Source organism: Patella vulgata, chromosome 6 (genome assembly GCF_932274485.2).
Source record: "Patella vulgata chromosome 6, xgPatVulg1.2, whole genome shotgun sequence".
In the NCBI taxonomy this organism is placed as follows: Eukaryota; Metazoa; Mollusca; class Gastropoda; family Patellidae; genus Patella; species Patella vulgata.
In genome coordinates this window covers 62,937,145-62,960,839 of record NC_065884.2, presented here as the reverse complement: position 1 = coordinate 62,960,839, position 23,695 = coordinate 62,937,145, and the positions used below count along the sequence as shown (strand labels likewise).

The window sequence follows — 23,695 nt, the reverse complement described above, 5'->3', positions numbered from 1 at the left end:
CATCCTATTTTACTTGTCCAGAGGGTTCGAAAATATTTTTAAATCGAAGTTTCATTTGAAAAGGTTTACGTTAGACGTTTCAAACCATTATGTTGAATTTTTCAAAATTTTTAAATAAGGTGTGTTAAGATGAAACTTGTATCATCAATTAATTGAAATATTCTAAAATAGTACAATTTGTTGACCAGAATAAAGATTGGGGCATATTATTCAGTTACAACAAGAGTGGTATTGAGCCTTTAACCAACTGTACCCAGTGTGAACAGCTAAATTCAATTGTAGCACAAATTAGAAATTTCCTGGATTCTGATTGGTCGAAAAGTGTGGTCGAATTAGGAGATAAACACTTCCTGTTACGTATTTAGAGGGGGTTTATTGTCCATTTAACTATACTTGAATCATTAGAACACGAGACGCGATAGCATCGAGTTGTTCTAATGGATAATTCAATAGTAATTCACCTTGATAATTTAGAGGGGGTTTATTGTCCATTCGACCACACTGTTCGACCAATCAGAATCCAGGAAATTTCTAATTTGTGCTACAATGGACAATAAACCCCCTCTAAATTATCAAGGCGAATTACAGCGTATTAATATAATAGTGTACTTTTTTTTCATTTTTGTGCTCAATGATCTTCCTCAACTCAAATCTTTATTGCAAATATCTTTAAGGAATTCTGCACACATGACTATCACACCATTTTCAAACATCATCTTTTATGAAATCACATTTCTGAAATACATAAAACAGTACAAAATCAGTCATAAATTAATTAAAACCGTTTTCAGGAATCCAAATATATTCGTAACTAGGCAGTCACAGTGTCAGTAGGCCTACGTTTTCTTTTTTGATAGGCTAGCTTCACTCACCAATTTTTATTAATCAGGTGGATTTTTTTTAAAATCATGCTTTCAAAATCTGACTAGCATGATCAACCTAATAATAAGTCATTAGTCACAAGGAATCACTTGAAAATACAATGAGGGAGTCGAATATAACAGGTGAAATATAGGCCTAATCATTATCATTTATGCCAAAATTGTCATTTGTTGACAACACGTCAGAACAGCTTCATAGCAACCACTGGCATCTTAGACTAGACATCATTGTCATGGTTTATATGGTATTTTAGAGGATGTAATTATGAACTGCAATTGTGTAAAGAAGGACTAGCTAGAACATTGTGATAACAGTCTGCAAAATAAAATAATAAAGGCTTGAAACTTACATGAAACTCCCAAAGCGAAGTCATTTGGACTCAGACTAGCAATTATTTGCCCATTGACTTCAATGTTAAATGGCTGTAACATCACAGGCTGTAGCTTTTTTCTCAACATTCCGTTGGTTCCAATCTTTATAGGCACAATGGGGACAACATTTGGCAATCTCCTCATCATAATTTTGTAGGGGGTTGACCATTTAGATTTTTTGCTACACGGATTTGAAGTTGACTGGGGTGAAAATCTCACTTCCGACACAATGACTGCTCTGCAGAAAGACACTTTACACCCCCTATCCCTCCGCTGTAATATCATCAGTATTACCCAAAACTGCTATGAAATTGCAAATTTGATCCCTTTTCTCCAATTCTAGACCAAAAAGTCAACCCAAAAATGCAGGAAGAGGGGAGAAAAAAATTAAGGGAAAAATTGTCTATTTATAACTCGCACTACATTCGTCCATCATGAAATAAAGGGAAATAATTACTAGTCTTAGTCCATTTTTGTTGCCAAGAGTTACTCCTCTTTTAGTCTCGGATAGCAGGGCGGAATTATTTCAATCACGTTGACACTCGTCTCGAAATACCGCAATAATACTAATCCAGTTCTTTTAAAAATCTTCAAACGATAAAAGTATTTTTTGTTGTCGATATCCGAATAACATTTTCTTTCATAATTCATTTACCAGTAACTCGAGACTCAAACATTTTAAATTTGCAGGTAAGCAAGAGACCGTCTATAATCTTTTGAAAATATTTTGAAAAATGAACGCAAGCGCGTGACCAAATAACGACTTTTTAAAATGGGTGTAAAAATGTTTCCTAAATAGTTCCGAAGAAAATCTCCAAATATTTGTGCTACAATATCGATAAACACGTCCCTGTTACGTATTTATCGGGTGTTTATTGTCCATTTAACCATGCTTTAATTATCCATTAGAACAACTCGACGCTATCGCGTCTCGTGTTCTAATGATTCAAGCATGGTTAAATGGACAATAAACCCCCTCTAAATACGTAACAGGAAGTGTTTATCTCCTAATTAGAAGCATAGGTAGTGTAGCCACAAAAGTGGATGAGTCCTAGCTTTCTGCAAAAGACACGTGTCAAACATTCAGGGTTAGGATTGCGTCAGGGATCACCTGGGGAAGAGAACCCAGTCCTCTTCATTATTGCCATAAGCAGTATTATAGATACAATACTGAAGTAACCACTCGACTAGCCTACCCCGTTCAATAACACCGAATATTTAAAAATACAAGGCCTTAGTAGAGGTGCAATAACTTATACCCTGTTTCAAATAACTACATTACGAGTATGTTTTCAAGCTAATAATTTAAAGTAGTTAAGTCTCTCAATATCATCCAAAGTCTTCGACATTGAAAACACGAATTATTTGTCAATTTAAATCAACATTGATATCGTGATCTTACCGGGAAAACATGGGTTTCTAATATCCAATATTTAAGACAAAATCAACATTTTACCATAAGTACACGAGTCGTGTACCATAATGCGTTTCAGCGCCATCTGTAACAAGAGACTCGATATCGAAGAACGAGGCTATACATTCCACAAATCATGTAAAACCGTGACGGTATATACTTATCTGGACGGCATGCGCAATACATACTATCGGTGTAGACTTGAATGACAAGAAGATAGAAATTGCCATTCGCTTGAGACTTCTGGCGTATTTCGCCGAACGTAACTGATTAAAAATTATAGTAAAAACAGACACGATTGAATGTAAATCAGTTTATCTACATTCATATTACAATATTGTATGCGTTGCGACCCATTTGTGTCAATTTCTAGGTCCCAAATATTAGCGATTTAGCTCCTTTAATACCCGACTGGAGATCGAATTAATATTGGAGCCACAAATAATAATGAGTACAATTATGTACCCAGTTCCATCTGTATCATTGGGTGATTACAAGGGATTGGACAAACTATCGGGAGGACAGGCGGTGTCTGTGATTCTCCCAAAACCGATGAATGAAGAACATCAAAATATAAGAATAATAGGACTTGATCATCGAGATTTCTTTTTTCCCACGTATTTTTATTCTGCGCTAAAGTAGAATTGTTGGAGAATTTATAACGAAACGAATAAATACTCTGTACTGATAATACGAGAAGGCGTCTTTTTTAAATGTCAGTTATTAAAGACATGCTTTCTATTCACTTAATTCATTAATATTCGCTTTTTGGAGTTAATAAATCTACGCTGATGAAATAATACTTATCATTTACGGTTTTTCGACAAAAGTTAATTTCAAGACAATTTATTTAATTTCTGACATTTTCCCGAAAGAAAAATCCCCCTCGGCAAAGAAAAAGTCTGCTCATTTACCTATCTGACTAAGGTAAATCCCTCCCCCATCCCCCCAAAAAGAGAAAAGAAAACCCTGTTGTACACCACTGGACGTCTCATGAAAAGACGTGTGTTAGCCAGTGTGTAAGGACTGATATTTTTTAATAGACGAATTACTTGGTATTAATATTGAAAGTACAATTCCTAGATATGTATGAACAAGTCTAGGCGAATGTATGTCACTGCTATAGAAAGCTTATCGACGTTTAGAAGTTAGATCAAGTCAATTCACACAGATAGAAATTCACGGAATTCTTGTGGAATTCTGTATTTGATATGTTTTAGGGATATTCGTTTTTAAAAGACATGAACTATAGAAGTGGAGGTGTGATTTATACTCACTATTCGAAATATTATTGATACCAAAGCATCGACCAATGCTATTTCGTAGCTCTGCTAAGCTTTAGCTCGAAAAGTTAATCATTCAACTCAGTCAAGACATGCACCTAATGAACATCTACATTAAGTTTAAACATTCTACCTTAATTACAAACAGAGTTGTTATGTTCCAAACTCTTGACCAATCAAATTCCTTATCGCTCCTTAGCCTGAGAACGGGGCCCTGTGGAACACCAGCAGACACCGTTAATGGCCTAGAGGAGGCTTTCGTTGACAATAACCTTCTGTTGTCTGTTAGACAAGTAGCTACTGAACCATTCTAGCAATTCTCCTCTGATCCCAACGGCCCCAAACTTATGGCAGAGCGCAGCATGCCCAACTCTGTCAAAAGCTTTACTGAAGTCATGGAACACCTTCTGACTAAGGTACACATTTCGTCTGATTTTACAAAAAATATTTCTGTGTATATTTGTTTATGCTTCAGGCATTGGATATATGTGTCTATATTTATAAGGGACCGTGGTAGTCGATGGCAGGGCTCTGGGATTTTTCAAGTCCGGTTCTTACTTAAGTCAGACGTGTAACCTGATGAACTGAAAAAAGTCGCTCAGATGGGACAAAAAAGGACAAGGTCCAGATATTAGCGTGCAGGTATCAAAATATCCAGTCATGCGTATTGAATTGGCGGACTTCAAAGTCGATTCCGTTGTATATTCGTAATATTTTCGTTAATTGTTTTTGAACATTTGTTTTACAGACATTTTATCTTCCATTTTTACAATTACAGAAAATTTAATGATAGTTTCTGTTTGTATTTAATGCAGGAGCCACGATCGCTGTAACCCTATCTTAGTGATAGCAGTAGACCAATTTAGTAAATATAGGATTTATTTACATCAGATATATATAACAACTACAGATCCAAACATACAACAACAATACGGGAACTTAAACTATATAAGAACTAATCTAGCTACGACAGGAACACATCTAACTATATTAAGTCCACCATTCTGCCCCTCTGCCAAGGCAGCGGCTGAACTCGGGTGAGTCCATACGCCCGTCTCTCCTCTCCAACCGTCTCTCTAGTCGTCCTGTTTAACTGTCAGTGAACTTCTCATTATATATCCTCGGACGATAGACGACATATGGTCATACATGCAATTGTCTCTTTTATCTCGTCATCATGCTTACTGACCAGTACATATATCCTTTGAAGTAATGCGGAGCTTGTACACAGAGCATGTGTAGCTGGTAAAGGACATATTGGAATTAATTACATGTTTAATTACAACACAGACAATCGTGACTTAAGAACAGTGCATACAGAGTTAAAAGGTCAATATTATATATATTATCAAGAAGCATGGCTGGAGGTCACTCAGTTCTAAGCACCTAAATGGCCGTTCAATTTGAGTTAAAAGAGTACTTTGTTACATCGCTCAGTGGACAAGGCGGTGCTCGTGGTTTTCAGCATGGTTTCTCCTTTTCAGTGGTGTAAGAGGGGGTGGCAACGAAACCGTCTTGTCGTTCGGATAGGACCAGAAATCAAGATCTTTTGTACACATTAGTGTGCATGTAAAGAACCCTTGACAGTTGGAATTCGATATAAGAGTAGGCAGAATGCAGCTGAACATTCCCCTCATATCACTGACATATCATATTATTTGATATACCTCATTAGATATACCATGTTACAGTAATAACTATGTAAACTGATCATCACATTTATTTAGTAAAAAACAATCCCGAATAAAAATGTTTTGGTACTTAAAACTGTTTTCTACAAAACTGCACTTTCAATAGATAATATCTCTTGGGTGTGGTGATCGGCGTTCATGTTTCTTTTGAGATGTATTAGTCGTGTCCATGGGTTCCCGCGGTTTTCTCTGGCATACACTTTGTGTTACTCTGGATGGATTCTTAATTTAGATATACACACCTATATATTAGAAAGTCGGACATCATGAGTACATGGCCTACAATTTTACACTCTATCATATTATATTTTTGTCAAATGCATGGTCGCCCATGTCGAATTATATAACCGTGGTCATGGTTACATCAACGGTAGCGGATGCGGTACACGCTGTATTATCTTCAGTATCAACACCAGCGACATTAGCCCAGGTTAGTTTACCAATTGGCGGTGTAAATGTCTCTGTGAAAGTATTAGTCTCTGTTTTTACCTCATTTGACCAATGGTGCCGATATGCCAACATCATGGTAGCATTAACGGTACAATATTGAATGGTAGATTTATTCACACCATCTCCAAAATTAACATACAAACCAAGATCAATGGAATAATCGGATTTCATTTTTGCTCGGATATTCAAGGAACAATCTTGTAATCTGACGGCAGGACTATAAACCCATTCGTTCTCCGCTTTATTTTGCATCACATCATAATTAAAGCTGTGCTCCAACGTCGTCTTCGTCTGTCTTGCGACCCGGAACTCTCCAACCATATTTTGAAGAGATGTAAGATCTATCGGTTCGGTATGGTGTTTACTTGTGACGACATGCACGTTAGGCAGGTCTCGTGATTCCCATTCATTTCGTTGACGTTTCAATATAGGTAACACATCTACCATATCATACATACAATAACCAATCAAAATATCTGATATGTTCTGCGCCATTTTAGCCATGCGACCAATCAAATCGTTTGTACCATCAACGATCTCCTTCATCTTCCGTTCATCTTCTTGGAACGTTTTCCTTAAATTTTCTTTTAACTTTGCTCCTTTCAGAATCACAATATCACAGATTTTTTGAACATGTTGATCAATTTTAGAACAAGATGTTCGAGCAGATTCATTCATAGAGCCAATTTTCACGTTGACTTCACCAACATACTTTTCGAATTCTGAACTTTTTATTTCAAGTTCGTCTTTCAACATCTTCAATTCGGCTTCAACATCATCTCTGTAGTCACATATTCCCAGTACATCATGGTCTTGATGAGCTGGAGTCCGACATGTATTACAGATCGCCACACTGCAATCCTTACAATAAAATTCCATTTTTTCCTTTGTATGTTGAATACAAGGCCTTATACTTCCACGTGTCTGCTTATCTTGGTTGAATACAATAAACACATGATGATCGGTACAGAATGCATCATGGCGTGCATTTTTACAAGGACAGCACATGTATTTATTACATTCAATACATTTATATACATCGTTATCGGACGATTTACAAGCATCGCAAGAAAACATCTTATCAGTTTTAACAGTCACGGCACGTCTATAGTTCATATCTGTTAAAAACGAATATCCCTAAAACATATCCAAAACAGAATTCCACAAGAATTCCGTGAATTTCTATCTGTGTGAAACGACTTGATCTAACTTCTAAACGTCGATAAGCTTTATATAGTACTGATATACATGCGCCCAGACCTGTTTATACATTTCTTGGAATTGTACTTTCAACATTAATACCATGTAATTCGTCTATTAAAAAATGTCAGTCATTACACACTGGTTAACACACCTCTTTTCTTAACACACGTCTTTTCTTGAGACGTCCAGTGGCGTACAACAGGGGGGGGGGGGCTTAGTCAGACAGGTAAATGAGCTTTTTTTCGGGAGAAATTTTTGCAGAAAGCCGGGACTAACAAAATGGACCCATCCTCTGTCTGCGCCTGACACTTTTGTGGCTACAATACCTATGCGTCTAACTGAATTAATGATGACACTTGGGTTAATGTCAGGACTGGGTTCAGCAATAATTATTTTCTGCTTGCTATAATAAGCAATTCCATTGGTCTGATGGTAGCAGCGAGTGACACATCAATTCATAGGACAACTTCGGATAATGACAAGACTCTTGAAATTTGTAGCAGACGACGTCACAATATTACAGTTACAACACACAGTTTATAACGTTTTAACGAACATAAAGCTACAACATTTCAAAGCGATGTATGTAGATCTAGTTAATAACAAATGCAGATTGATTGAAAAGACATATAATATACAATAAACTTTCTGGGGCTAACCATATAACAGAGTGGTACAGTAAATTATATCTATCTATCATTATAACAATTGAAATATGACTAAATGTAATACTATATACACTGTATAGAGGTTATTTCAGTACTCTATATTTCAGTTCTGTTTAATATATTGAAGTGATTAAACAAACGAGGTGTTAAATGATATCCTCTTACGTTAATGATGTCCCTGCCACCATTTATATATAATCTCGAGGTGCTATATGATAAAACAGCAGATCGGAGGTCTCTGAAGTACAAATTAGCCCATTTTTTTTTATAAACATAGGATTTATGAAACACTTATACAAATATGGAATCCCACGCTTTAGAAACATAGGCGTAGGGGCTCGATGACAGTTAGGGGGGCAGAACCCGAAATGCCCGAAAACATTTCGGGTTTACAGACAGCAGCGACCTTGTATACCCCCCTCCCCCAAAGACAATTTTGGAATATTTGACGGCTGCAAACACGTTTTCCTGCTATTGCAGCCGTTGAACAAAGCAACTTCAAAGTGGTCTAATATAGCCTAATTAAGGTGGCTGACTCGGAATTCCAATCAATCGTTTACAGTCCTCGAGGACGGGACCGTTAGGAGTAAATTTTGAAAATTTAACTGCCGCAAACGCGTTTTCCCGATATTTCAGCCAGTGAACAAAGCAACTTCAAGCGGTCTAATATAGCCTGATTAAGTTGGCTGACTCGAATTCCAATCTATCGTTTACAGTCCTCGAAGACGGGACCGTTAGGAGAAAATTTTGAAAATTTAACTGTCGCAAACGCGTTTTCCTGCTATTTCAGCCGGTGAACAAAGCAACTTCAAAGTGGTCGAATATATACTATTCAAAAAAAGTAGGGGATATTTGATTTTGGGGGCATAATACTAAAATATGCAAATGACTACGAAAAAAGTCACTATAGAACCTAACAGAAGAAACATTTCCAGTTACATGTGACGCCCAAACGCACCAATAGCTACCGCATGGAATGCATGTGATGCTTGGGATCATCATGGGGGTCCAACCCAAGATTTGCACGACTCTGACTTTGAATGTTACAGTCATTGTGGCATTGAATTCCAGGGTGGAAACATCAGTTTAATTGTTTTAGTGACCAGAAAACAAATTTTGATATGCGTCGGCTTACCCAAAATGAAAGGTTACGTGCCCTTGGGATGCTACAGATCGGCACAACACAGGCGGTTGTGGCGCGGACGATGAATGTTTCTCAGTCTGTCATAAGCAGGCTATGGTCCAGATACCGTGATACACAATCGGTACAGGACAGACCACGCTCAGGTCGACCAAGGGCGACAACTCAAGCCCAGGATCGATTTATCCGTACCTTGGCCTTGAGAAATCGTGTCATCACAGCAAATCAGATCAGCGCTCGTCTTCAAACAGACACTGGTGTGAGAGTGAGTGGCCAGACGATTCGGAATCGACTGCATAGGGGTCACCTTCGCGCCCGACGTCCTCGCGTGATCCCTTGTTTGAGAGATCATCACATTCAGGCAAGACGTCGTTGGAGTAGGGATCATCAACACTGGGATAATCGACGCTGGAGCAATGTGATGTTTTCAGATGAGTCAAGGTTCACTGTTGATTTTTTGGACAGACGTAGGAGGGTGTGGCGTCGTCGAAACGAGCGCTTCCAAGACGTTAACGTCATCAGACATGATCGATTTGGGGGTGGTTATGTTATGGTGTGGGGAGGCATCACTGTTGCTGGAAGAACGGCTTTACATGTTGTTGCAGGGCGTGTTACAGGCCAGTACTACCGGGACAACATCTTGGCAGTCCATGTTGTGCCGTTCGCACGACGTCATGGCCGCCGTTTCATCTTCCAGGTTGACAACGCAAGATGTCACAGGGCCAGGATCGTTACAGGTTACCTCTAACAACAGAACATCACCACATTACCTTGGCCAGCACTGAGTCCCGACCTCTCCCCCATCGAGCATGTCTGGGACATGCTTGGACAGAGGTTACGTCAACGTCAACAACGTCCTGCCAATGTCCAAGAACTTGCTGCTGCGTTGCAACAGGAATGGGACAATCTGGACCAAAATGACCTTAGACGTCTCATTAGGAGTATGCCACGTCGGATCAATGCTTGTTTGGCAAACAGAGGAGGATTTACCCGTTACTGACTTGGTTGTGATGCTGTGGTAACTTTGCTGTTTGACCCCGGGTATCATTTTACCCTTATAATGGTCAGTCTGTGCCTTACTTAGTCTAACGATCATTTGGAATAAATCGATGAATGTGAACTTCATTTCATTTTGTCATTTGTTTCTTCGTCAGTTTCATTAGGTGACTTTAATAACACTTAAAAATCAAATATCCCCTACTTTTTTTGAATAGTATATATTATAGCCTTATTAAGGTGGCTGACTCGAATTCCAATCAATCGTTTACAGTCAACGAAGACGGGACCGTTGGGAGAAAATTTTGAAAATGTAACTGCCGCAAACGCGGTATATGGAGGCCTCACCCTCCCGGAGAAAAATTTGAAAATTTAATCACCGTAAATGCGTTTTCTGCTATTCTAGCCCGTGTAAGCAACTCCAAAAGTACACTGAAAAAACACTTGTGTTGGATCTCAACATAAGTACTTGTGTTAAAACTAATCTACACAAGTTATGTGTTGTTTTGCATTGCATTAACACAAACTTGTGTCGATTTATAAAATCTTGTGTTTTTTTCATATCATTAACACAAGTAATGTGTACCTTCCAAGATTTGTTTTCTTTTTTAAAAAAAAACTCCATACAAAGTCTGAATTTGGGAGTCGTCAAGTTTTAAGAAAAGTAATAAAGGGCTTAATTCACATCTCAAAAATCACATGCTGTTCATCACTGGAAGGGTGTGAGTACCAATTAATCAGACAATTGCCAGACAGACTTGAATGTTAATTGATGTTAAGTTGTCTGTAAAGTTAAAATGTCTGTCTTTTTTTATTGACCCAATAAACTGATAGATCAAATGAATATATAGTGTACATGTGATTTTCAGCACCCTGGTGTTTTCGAAAATTGATTCAATGTACAATGAACAAAAAAAAATGAGTAAAACTCTTAATAATGTAATTGGTTGATGTAATCGAAATTGGACAGTATTGGTTAACTGAAAAGTAACCAATCAAATTTAATTGATCATCCACGTGTATCTCATAATCGACTTATTGATATAATGGTTCTCCAAGTTATCTATACTTTTTGTCTGCGATATCACTTCGGTGGAAGCGGACGTAAAATACAACTAACTAAGAAGAAGTATCTATACTTTAGTCATTGCGACAAATTCTTTCTTTGATATTATATCAGCGACATTCAGTTAGATAGATGTGGTGAAGTTAGCATCAACAGGGTGCTTTAGCCGTGATATTTTAAAACAAGCCAACAGTGAGGCTGATGTCCCCCGCCGAAATAGGAAAATAATTAGAGGACACATATAAATTTATCACAAATTATCTTTTACAAAGTATTGAACAAAAAAAAAGTATATCTTTACTTATAGTCTAACAATCAAAGTAGGAGAGTTATTGTTTTCCAAAGTCTCGACCAATCAAATTGCGTATCGCTCTGCTTACCCTGAGCAGAAAATGCTCATTATCAAACTTAGTCAAGGTATTACTGTAATGAAACTATACACCAAGTTTCATCAATCTCACTTAATTAGAACTAAAGTTATCGTGTCCCAAAGCATCAACCAATCAAATTGCTTATCTCTGCTTACCCTAAGCGGAAAATGCTCATCTTCGAACTCCATCAAGGCATTGACCTAATCAACTCATACACCAAGTTTGAACATTCTAGCTCATTTAGGAAGAGAGTTATCGTGCCCCAAAGTATCAACCAATCAAATTGCTTATCTCTGCTTACCCTAAGCGGAAAATGCTCATCTTCGAACTCCATCAAGGCATTGACCGAATAAACACATACACCAAGTTTGAACATTCTAGCTCAATTAAAAGTTATCGTGTCCCAAAGCATCAACCAATCAAATTGCTTATCTCTGCTTACCCTAAGCGGAAAATGCTCATCTTCGAACTCCATCAAGGCATTGACCTAATCAACACATACACCAAGTTTGAACATTCTAGCCCAATTAGGAAGAGAGTTATCGTGTCCCAAAGCATCAACCAATCAAATTGCTTATCTCTGCTTACCCTAAGCGGAAAATGCTCATCTTCGAACTCCATCAAGGCATTGACCTAATAAACACATACACCAAGTTTGAACATTCTAGCTCAATTAGGAAGAGAGTTATTGTGTCCCAAAAAGTGTGACGGACAGACAGAAGGACAGACAGACGGACAGACAGACGGACAGACAGACAGACAGACAGACAGACGGACGAACCCATTTTAATAGTCCCCTGCTTTCTTCGAAAGGCGGGGGACAACAAGCCAACAGTGAGGCTGATGTCCCCCGCCGAAATAGGAAAATAATTAGAGGACACATATAAATTTATCACAAATTATCTTTTACAAAGTATTGAACAATCAAACAGTATATCTTTACTTATAGTCTAAGCATACAATGTTTTTGATGGAATAATTATAGCATATTAAGGGGAAAACACGACGGACGAACCCATTTTAATAGTCCCCTGCTTTCTTCGAAAGGCGGGGGACAATAAGCATACACACCAATTTTGAACATTTTAACTCAATTCGAAGGAGAGTTATTGTGTTCCAAAGTCTCAGCAAATCAAATTGCTTATCGCTCTGCTTAATCTGAGCAGAAAATGCTCATTATCGATCTTAGTCAAGGTATTACTGTAATGAAACTATACACCAAGTTTCATCACTCTCACTTAATTCGAACTAAAGTTATAGTGTCCCAAAGCATCAACCAATCAAATTGTTTATCTACTTAATTAGAACTAAAGTTATAGTGTCCCAAAGCATCAACCAATCAAATTGTTTATCTCTGCTTACCCTAAGCGGAACGGACAGACAAACAGACAGACGGACGAACCCATTTTAATAGTTCCCTGCTTTCTTCGAAAGGCGGGGGACAATAAGCATGAACATTTACTCAATTCGAAGATCAACCAATCAAATTGTTTATCTCTGCTTACCATAAGCGGAACGGACAGACAGACAAACAGACAGACGGACGAACCCATTTTAATAGTTCCCTGCTTTCTTCGAAAGGCGGGGGACAATCAAAGTAGGAGAGTTATTGTTTTCCAAAGTCTCGACCAATCAAATTGCGTATCGCTCTGCTTACCCTGAGCAGAAAATGCTCAATTATCAAACTTAGTCAAGGTATTACTGTAATGAAACTATACACCAAGTTTCATCAATCTCACTTAATTAGAACTAAAGTTATCGTGTCCCAAAGCATCAACCAATCAAATTGCTTATCTCTGCTTACCCTAAGCGGAAAATGCTCATCTTCGAACTCCATCAAGGCATTGACCTAATCAACACATACACCAAGTTTGAACATTCTAGCTCAATTAGGAAGAGAGTTATCGTGCCCCAAAGTATCAACCAATCAAATTGCTTATCTCTGCTTACCCTAAGCGGAAAATGCTCATCTTCGAACTCCATCAAGGCATTGACCTAATAAACACATACACCAAGTTTGAACATTCTAGCTCAATTAAAAGTTATCGTGTCCCAAAGCATCAACCAATCAAATTGCTTATCTCTGCTTACCCTAAGCGGAAAATGCTCATCTTCGAACTCCATCAAGGCATTGACCTAATCAACACATACACCAAGTTTGAACATTCTAGCCCAATTAGGAAGAGAGTTATCGTGTCCCAAAGCATCAACCAATCAAATTGCTTATCTCTGCTTACCCTAAGCGGAAAATGCTCATCTTTGAACTCCATCAAGGCATTGACCTAATAAACACATACATTAAGTTTGAACATTCTAGCTCAATTAGGAAGAGAGTTATTGTATCCCAAAAAGTGTGACGGACAGACAGACGGACAGACAGACAGACGAACCCATTTTAATAGTCCCCTGCTTTCTTCGAAAGGCGGGGGACAAAAAATTATAATGGTCACATAGAATACCAGACCGCTGGTTTGAAACTTTTACAAAAAATAAAACCGTGTATTTAATTTAGCATGTATATATTGCTTCTATGTATATAATAATTCGTTTCGTTTAAAACAGTCAGATTTAGAACTACTGCCCTGACTGCACCGGAAGTCTATTTATATAATGGCGCCACAAAGAAAATTTTTTTGATGTGTTCTAAAAGTGTTCCGCTAATTCAGCAATCTAATGAATCTGTCTTAATTTTTCTGAAATCGTGCTTAATTATTATTAGCTAATCGGCGCTACACCGTTGTTCAAATACTTATAATTGCAAGAAACCCCCGACTAGGACCAGCAGGTAAGAATCTGTCTTGATTTTATAGTAATACCCGGTTGCAAATATTGGCCGCCATCTTTGATTTTTATAGACGTTCGGGCAAAAGGAGAAATGTATATCCAGACATGGACTATAGCTAGATACTAACTTTTGTGTTAGTTGTTTAGTTGAAATGTAATCTTATTTCTGTAAAAGAAAAAAACAACAACAAACAAATCAGCCTTTTTTTTTATATCAATGTGTAGGCCTAATATTAGACTTTCAATGATTCAGAAGTTTCTCTACAGTTTCGTTATTTTTTTTCCCAGTCATTGATGTTAGCATGTACTACACAAAGAAAAACAGGTAACAGAATTTCATTTCCTTTTAATATATTTTTTTAATAATGGCCAATAATTGTTATTGTATGTAACACGAAAAGTATTTATCTCTGTAGAGAGAGGGCGAGTAAATGGGGTTTAAAGTTCACTAAATTCACTTGACACAAACTATGCCATTCATTTCCTTGTATTAAATTGGTCGAATCAAGTAGGTCCATGCTATATATATGTCCTAGAATCAAGTAGGACAGGTAGTCTTCTTCCGCCCCTTTTCTGAACACTGTCTCATTCTATTGCCATCTGTGTATGTTGTGTTATATTAATTCTGCATAATTAACTCTAGTTAACCTAGTTAACTCTATAATAATAAATGAATTTAATATATAAATAAATAAATAAAATATAAATAAACCAATAATATATTTGTAGTTTAATATGTTTTATCTTATCATTACAGGCAAAGCATGAAGCCAAAGGAAATGTTTTAACCAAGGCATGTTCCTCAATAGCGGAGAGAGTTTTATCCAGTGTCGGTTCTGCAGAAGAACCCATTCATAGCAGACCACCCATTGCAGCACTTGTAAGGTCGCTATAAAGAACCCGACAGACTCTGCGACCAAAAGATCCCACTGACGTGTCGTCAAGCGTAAGTACTCATGCAATTAAATACCCATGTATATAAGAATTTATTAACATGTAATTAAATGTACAATTTTATTTATTTATTAACATGTACTTAAATGTACTTTTTTATTTATTTTTTGTTTTAGCTTGACGAAGATTTCATCGATCATAGTGCACCGGGATTTTATCAAAAAAGAGTAAAAGTTGGGGAAAGGCGCCATCACATTTTTTGTACTGATAGACAGATGCAACTACTCGCACGCGCAAAAATTTGGTATATGGATGCAACTTTTCGGGTGGTGAACAAGCCATGGTCTCAGCTGTTTTCCATACACGCCTTCATTAAGACTGGAGAGACCACCCGACAGTTACCATTGGTGTTTTGTGTAATGTCGGGTAAAAGCCAAGACGACTATTATAAGGTAAATAGCACTTACTGATTGAATTACTATTAATAGTAAAAAAGGACTTTTATTTGGGACCTTGAAATTGTCACAAATGGGTCGCACTAACAGCGACATTTGTTTCAGGCATATTTGTTTCATCGGTGACACGTCGGGTGTCATGTGAATGCAACGACAACAGCCTGGTTGATTGATTTGTTGATTGGAGTTCAGATGTCTACATTAAAATCGACCACTTTCAGGTTGCCGTATTCACTGCCAGGCAAGACCGACTTGAAATTTCTAGAAATTTTCCAGGGGGAGACAGGCCCCAACAAATCCCCCGACGGTGCGTTTCACGACTTTGGCGCAAGACGGTGACCTTGAAGAGACGTCGAAAACCATTTAATAGACATAGTAAAAGTCATATCTTACGAGATTATCGCTGGTCTTGTCAGAAAATGCTATTTTATATATGACCAGTTTGTGTTTGAAAAATTTAATTATTTATTCTCCCACCATTAAAGCACACTAATTACGAAATATCGCTCTCAGAAACTTCATGGTTTCTTTTGCAATTTGTTTGGGGTAAGACGTTATATAAATAATATCAATCTGTCTACCACACAAATTTAACAGATACAAATGCATGTTATTCCACAGGTAGACAGACAGGGCCTCCTTTGAAGGGACTCAGTGAAGGGAACGCGGTTGGTTTAGAGTTTGTCTGACCCCTTTGAATATTTGCGTCTCATCTCCAATGAAAACAATCATGTTGCTCTCATGCTGTTCTCAACCAGAATCAAACATATACCGTACCTGAGATTTGTTAGCATGTTCCACACAACCCAACATTTATCGGCACCGGGATTAAGGGTGTATATCTTTGTTTCTAACGCTTATTGGGAATACGCCACGGAAACTACAATAAAAACTTATTTACAAAAACATTCTAAAGAGGGAAAACTGACATATTTCAAGCTTTACTGTATTTAAAGATATAATTTAAATCAGCCGGCTGAAACCCCGTCTCCGCTATTTGTTCAGTCATTCTTTAGGTATAGTGCCAGTTTCCACCGACAATGATATTGCAAACAAGTGTCCAATCTATAAAAGCATACATTCCTACAAAATGTTTCTTTAGTCAAGTGAAACAATAAATTCATAACTATGCGAGGGTGTGGTGAGTAAATTCGTGGTAACGTGAATAGGCTAATGTGACATAGAACAAGGTCACATTGATGTTGACAAATACGTAAGACGATATGAACATCAACTAAAAAGATATGTAATGTGATTCAGCTGCAAGGTGATATATGCATATATGCAGCATAGATAATTAAAACTTCTATTCAAGTTAAACCAACTGTATCTATTTATTTAAGTCTTACGTCGAGCTGAATACATTTTATGATTTATTTTAATCTATTGGTGGTTAACAGTGTGTAACTAAAAACTAAAATTGGATCTTATTATTGCCAATGATATAATGTACATGTAATAGCAAGTGTATATATATGTTTTGTTCAGTCTGTACACAGTAACATATCTGAGAACCATATTATTATCATTTCTGCCCAAGGCTCCCTGTGCCTTATAGTTAGCAGTGATACAAGGCAATTACCAATTTTCCATGTTCTTGGCCTGAAGAAATAAAATAATAAAAGTCAAGTTTTTATTATTATGCAAGTGGAAAAATACAATTATTCATAGTATGATTTGAATAAATACAACTGATTTGAAGTTGGAATTATTATTTGTCTAAGATGACTGGGCATTTACAAATTGAAATAGCTACTCTTCAATAAGAAAATACATGAATATTTTTCCCAATTCACCTGTATTTTATTGTAGGTCTTTGTACGTGAAATAGCTTTATTTAACGTCCGCTACCACCGAAGTGATATTGCAGAAAATTAACAAATTCGGATTCCAATTTAAAGGAAATTGACTGCACTATTGCTGGATTGTATTATATAGGTCATGTCAGTTTTTTTTCAAAATGGCGCCCAGAACACAAAACAAACAGTGCAATTCAGGGCTGACTGGTGTCGAGGCTGTATCCTAAGAATGATTTTTTGAATATTTAATTACACAGAAACACAAGTATGCACATGCAGTTATGATATAATATTAAATTAGCTTACCTCAAATACCTCGAAATATACTGTTTGGTCAGTTTGTCCGCCCGCCATATTTCTATTAGTCACACATCCTTCGGCCAATTAAAATGGACGTATATTTTGTTTTAACCGAAACGAAACATTTGCGTTATAAATAGTAAACGAGCTTGATTGAAAGACCACTGCTAATGTTTTTTCGTGAAACGGTATAACTGCAATCAACACACGGCCGCCATTCTCGATGATTGACAACTCACATTTTTCCTCATCCACCAAAGAACCGTTAGGTTTCTTTGAACATACTGTAATAACATTGGGATTATCAGTTAATCAGCTTTAATTATCCCGCTTTGATCGTTGCCATTTCTTATATTTTCCACAAAAAAACTTTGCCTTGTACGCACTAATTTATCAATTGGTATTGCCATCTACGACAAGCATGTCAACGTGCAGCTCACGGATTATCGTTAACAATTTCTAGGGGCTTGTAAAAAAAGATTGCATGTCGTGTAAATATTTATTTTGTTTTTTGTGTAGGTCATTTTCAAATAAATTCATCAGCATATTATTCGTTTTAAATAAATATAAAACTTTTATGAGAAACGATGATTATCAAAGAACCGTAAGTGCAACTAATGTTTTATCGTTTGGTTGAGCCTTTTACTAACCACGTGTTTCATGTTAATAAATATTTTCTTTCGTGTTTTGTTTGAATTGGCCTATTTCTAATAAATTATCCCGAGTCCCAAACGTCGTTAACCCGAGTCCCAAACGACGTATACCGGAGTCCCAAATGTCGTGGTCATATTTTTTTGAGTCCCAAATGACGCGAGTCCCAAATGACGTGAGTCCCAAATGACATGTAATCAACCTAGAGTTGTTGCTAGTGTTTGTCGGATAGATCCTTTATACTTACTGGCGCTAGGTAATTTCGAGGCTAATATTGTTCAATTTTATTTGAATGATTTGCTTGCGCGTACCGTAGGAGTGTATTAGAAACAGTGTTTGCGCAGGTTCGAGAACGGCTGAAGAACATGAAAACACTTTCATGAGTCTCGAACATGAGAGAACGGTATCCATGGTAACAAGATGAATTAAATTCATACAATCTGTTACGATAACTTGTTTAGTATTTACTTCGCTATTAAGCATAATTTTGATAAATTATGACACCGTTTTACTCCTTTTCAATTCTTTGGATGACGATTACATCACCTTTTGATACGCCCTCGTCCGTAGGTTTGTCCGTCGTCTACAGAACTGATTATTTTAAAATTGATATGTTGTTTATTTTAATGAGATGAATCCTATTTAATATCAATAATTTCTGTTAGTTTCTTCTGGAGTTAAGACCCTTGTTTCACTTTGTGAAATTCATTTAAATCTTTTAAATTACTGAAACGAAGACGTCTATTAAATTTCTGCGATTTCTGTGAATTATGTCTAGAGTTGTGGCCCTTGTTTCACTTTTTCGAACCTTGTGAACGCACGAACAACAAAATTATCATCCGATTTGTATGAAAATTGTATGCATTATTTAAATTAGTAAAACACAAAACAAAAAAATCTGTCAAATTTCAACAATTAAGGCCCTTGTTTCAGTTTGTAGAACCTTTGTAAACCCACAAACGACAAAAATTATAATCTTGTATGAAATTTTCTTGTAAATGCCCACATTACCTACAAAAGAATGAATATGCGACAATCCCTGTTGACTGCGCAAACGATTAAACTGCTGTGGGCATATGTTTCGTTGCCTGGCAACCTAACTTACTTCATGTTATACTGGCCACATACTACATCCAATTTTCGAACGGTATTAAACTTCTAAATTAATAAATGCACCCATGATGCTGTTTTCTCAGCAGTTATCGATGCGTCGACCTTTGTAAACCCACAAACGACGAAAATTATAATCTTGTATGAAATTTTCTTGTAAATGCCCACATTACCTACAAAAGAATGAATATGCGACAATCCCTGTTGACTGCGCAAACGATTAAACTGCTGTGGGCATATGTTTCGTTGCCTGGCAACCTAACTTACTTGATGTTATACTGGCCACATACTACATCCAATTTTCGAACGGTATTAAACTTTTAAATTAATAAATGCACCCATGATGCTGTTTTCTCAGCAGTTATCGATACGTCGACCATGTTTGTTCTCCCTCACACCAGCTATGAGGTAGTGTGGGATTTGAGAACGGGAATGTGTTCGTGAACGCATTCCAGACTGCTCAAGTCCGACAAGAACCCATTCTCCGTCCGTTCTCTGCACCGGAACACTGTTTCGAATACACCCTAGGGGTATTTAGGAAAGGGAGGAAACCGGAGGACCCGGAGAAAACCCACAAGGCTTGACAGGCGACCCTATTCCTAGTCACATTCAAGTGGGGAATCACATAATAATGGCCTATTTCAAATAAGATATTTGCATATAAAGAAAGTAGGCTTACAGCCTCTTTCAAATGTGATATTTGCATATAAAGAAAGTACAAACTTCAATCGTCAGTGCTGGATAAACTAGCCAAAGGATTTGGCTGAATCAATTGGCGCTAAACTTCACCTAGTTTATCCACTGACATACGCCCGAATCAAACATGTTTGATATATTTGGCCGAATTGTATTTGAGTGGTGTGTCCGCTTCGCCGAAGCATTCGTCTGATTTTAGAATTCATTAGCCAATCACCACTCATTCATATCGAGTGGGTATCGCAAACTAACAGTCGAACTGTGACACGGGTGCTACAGCCAACAAATTCCAACTGCCATACTATCGGCTTAAATGCACGCCAATGGGACCTCAGGTTTTGTGTTCCATTGAAACGACTAGAAATGAAATGAAATGGGGTTTAACGTCCTACTGTTTTGCTCCGAACTGGGCTAATGAAGACAGGCATACACCACACAGTGTGCTATGAGGGAAATTTTTGCCCGGACAGCGGCACTGCGGTGTATCGAATTCCAACTGTCAAGGGATCTTTTACGTGCACGCCAACGTGTACACGGGACCTCGTTTTTTCATTTCATCCGAATGACTAGACAGCTGTCCTTGTCAGGCCCTCCGTCCTGCATCACTGACAAGGGGGAACCACGCCGGGAAATCTGGGTGAACTTTCTCGGCCAATGCAGGGATCGAACACCCGACCTCCAGGCTAGCGAGCCAGCGTCTTACCCACCATTACGACTAGGCATGGAATCCATGCTGAAAAATTCAAATGAGCTTTCTCGGTCAACACTGGGAGCGAACCCGCAACCTCCCGGGTACCAAGCCAGTGCCTTACACACTAAGCCACATGACTCTCTTCTAATTACTGTGACAGTCCAGTCACATGACAAACAAGGGTTATTAAAACAGATTTTCAAGGCTTGGGTAAGATCTTCGGGATTCAAATGGTTTTAGATATCACACAGTTTGTATATGGTAAGGTATCTTAAACAGTTTATTACATGTCACATATTCATATTTTTCAGTTTCCATATTAGATGCCATAGCAAATCAAAGATCATATAATAAAATAAGTCAAAAAACCCAAATATGGAAAAAGAAAGAGCTGAAGAAATGGTGATTTGAGCACCTATGCTTTCTCATAGGTGTTTTTGGAGGGTGAGTGTTCAATTCTAATAGAAAAGATTGTTGTTATGGTATTTTAGAATCTCACCATAATGTGTTTGGCACAATATATCCCGGTTGGAGCTGTTGTGACATAAACCTCCATTTCATTTTATTGTTTTGAAATTTAAAATTCAGTTTAGTATAGTAAATTTGTACACGTACATGTATGTGCACAAACAGAATCTTACTTATGTCCAGATACATGTAGATATGACTGTCTCATTTGTGGGGAACCACGGTGGCCAAGTGGGTTAGACACTGGCTCGCATATTTTAAGGTCGCGGGTTTGCAGTAAGACATTGCAGTACGAAGGACTGGGCTAATGAAGTTGGGCATATGCCATACAGTGTGCTACGAGAGAAATTTTGCCGGGTACCGTGACCTTAAGGCCTTCTCTTGTATCAAATTCTAACTGCCAGGGGATCTTTTACATGCACACCAATGTGTACACGGGACCACGTTTTTTTGTTCAATCTGAATGACTAGACAGCTGTCCTTGTCAGGCCCTCCGTCCTGCATCACTAACAAGAGGAAACCACGCCGGAAAATCTGGGTGAACTTTCTCGGCCAATGCAGGGATCGAACACCCGACCTCCAGGCTAGCGAGCCAGCGTCTTACCCACTTAGCCACCATGACGACTAGACAGGGAATCCATGCTGAAAAATCCAAATGAGCTTTCTCGGTCAACACTGGGAGCGAACCCGCAACCTCCCGGGTAGCAAGCCAGTGCCTTACACACTAAGCCACACGGCTCTCTTTTAAGTACTGTGACTCTCCAGTCACATGACAAACAAGGGTTATTAAAACAGATTTTCACGGTTTAGGTAAGATCTTCGGGATTAAAATGGTTTTAGATATCACACAGTTTGTATATGGTAAGGTATCTTAAACAGTTAATTACATGTCACATATTCATATTTTTCAGTTTCCATATTAGATGCCATAGCAAATCAAAGAAAAGAAAGAGCTGAAGAAATGGTGATTTGAGCACCTATGATTTCTCATAGGTGTTTTTGGAGGGTGAGTGTTCAATTCTAATAGAAAAGATTGTTGTTGTGGTATTTTAGAATCTCACCATAATGTGTTTGGCACAATATAGCCCGGTTGGAGCTGATGTGACATAAACCTCGATTTCATTTTAATATTTTGAAATTTAAAATTCAGTTTAGTATAGTAAAACTGTACACTTACATGTATGTGCACAGACAGAATCTTACTTATGTCCAGATACATGTAGATATGACTATCTCATCTGTGGGGACCCATGGTGACCAAGTGGGTTAGACACTGGTTTGCATATTTTAAGGTCGCGGGTTTGCAGTAAGACGATGCAGTACGGGGGGCCTTACAAGGACAGCTGTCTAGTCGTTCAGATTGAACAAAAAAACGTGGTCCCGTGTACACATTGGCGTGCATGTAAAAGAGCCCCTGGCAGTTAGAATTTGATACAAGAGTAGGCCTTAGGGTCACGGTACCCGGCAAAATTTCTCTCGTGGCACACTGTATGGCATATGCCCAGTCGAAGCTGAACAGTAGGACGCCAAACCCCATTTCATTTCATTTTTTTCATTTTGTCTCATCTGTGACAAAGCAAACCAACACATTACAATACAATTTAATTAAATTAAAACTTTCGTCTATTTAAATATTGAATCGATTTAAGTCAACTAAAACATAGTATGTTTTTTTTCTCAGTTAACTACATCAGAAAGATCAAGACAGTTGGAAATGGCTATTCATATTATGGAAACTTTCTCTCACAGAGCTTGATAATCAGGTAAAATGTAAGTAACATACATATTTGTATTTTTAATCATCAACTAGTTCTATACACTTGATTGGTAATCTAGTTATTCTTCTTGGGGCAATGCCTAGGACTCTCCTATTCAAGTCTTGGCATTCTTGATTTTTGACAATCACATCCATTGATTTTCTTCAAGATGTGATAGACCCTATGTGTATTTTTACAGTAAATAGCAGTATAAAAATGGACAATATTTTACTTTTCAAATATATTTTAATAGGTAATATCCAATTTGTTGTCGATGGAAATAAAATATAATAATCTGCCTGGGTCTGTTACTGGACAAGACACAATAAGTGTTACCCAAAGATGAAACAAAATAGAGACTCAGTCTCGATGTGGCAAAATAAATTGTTTATTTAAACATTGTGAACCATAAATAGTAAGAAAGTATTCTTATTGCCTACTTTTTGTCCCCCGCCTTTCGAAGAAAGCAGGGGACTATTAAAATGGGTTCGTCCGTCCGTCTGTCTGTCCGTCACACTTTTTGGGACACAATAACTCTCTTCCTAATTGAGCTA

General features: G+C 37.6%; 1 protein-coding gene and 1 long non-coding RNA gene across 2 annotated transcripts; one reads left to right on the top strand and one right to left on the bottom strand.

Moving 5' to 3' along the window:
• Positions 1–4,888: 4,888 nt before the first annotated feature.
• Positions 4,889–7,003, bottom strand: LOC130013208 (uncharacterized). Its single transcript, XM_056101938.1, has one exon. The coding sequence runs from the start codon at positions 6,968–6,970 to the stop codon at positions 5,981–5,983; it is 990 nt and encodes a 329-aa protein (XP_055957913.1). The 5' UTR covers positions 6,971–7,003; the 3' UTR covers positions 4,889–5,980.
• Positions 7,004–14,139: 7,136 nt separating this feature from the next.
• On the top strand, positions 14,140–23,098 carry LOC126825694 (uncharacterized). Its single transcript, XR_007682120.2, has 7 exons — positions 14,140–14,321; positions 14,609–14,645; positions 15,078–15,266; positions 15,391–15,666; positions 21,228–21,360; positions 22,296–22,390; positions 23,066–23,098. It is a non-coding gene; the product is annotated as an uncharacterized LOC126825694 (long non-coding RNA).
• The last annotated feature ends 597 nt before the right edge of the window (positions 23,099–23,695 follow it).

Excerpts from the sequence above, each read along its gene's own strand:
- LOC130013208 (XM_056101938.1), bottom strand. The coding sequence starts at position 6,970 with ATGGAATTTTATTGTAAGGATTGCAGTGTGGCGATCTGTAATACATGT.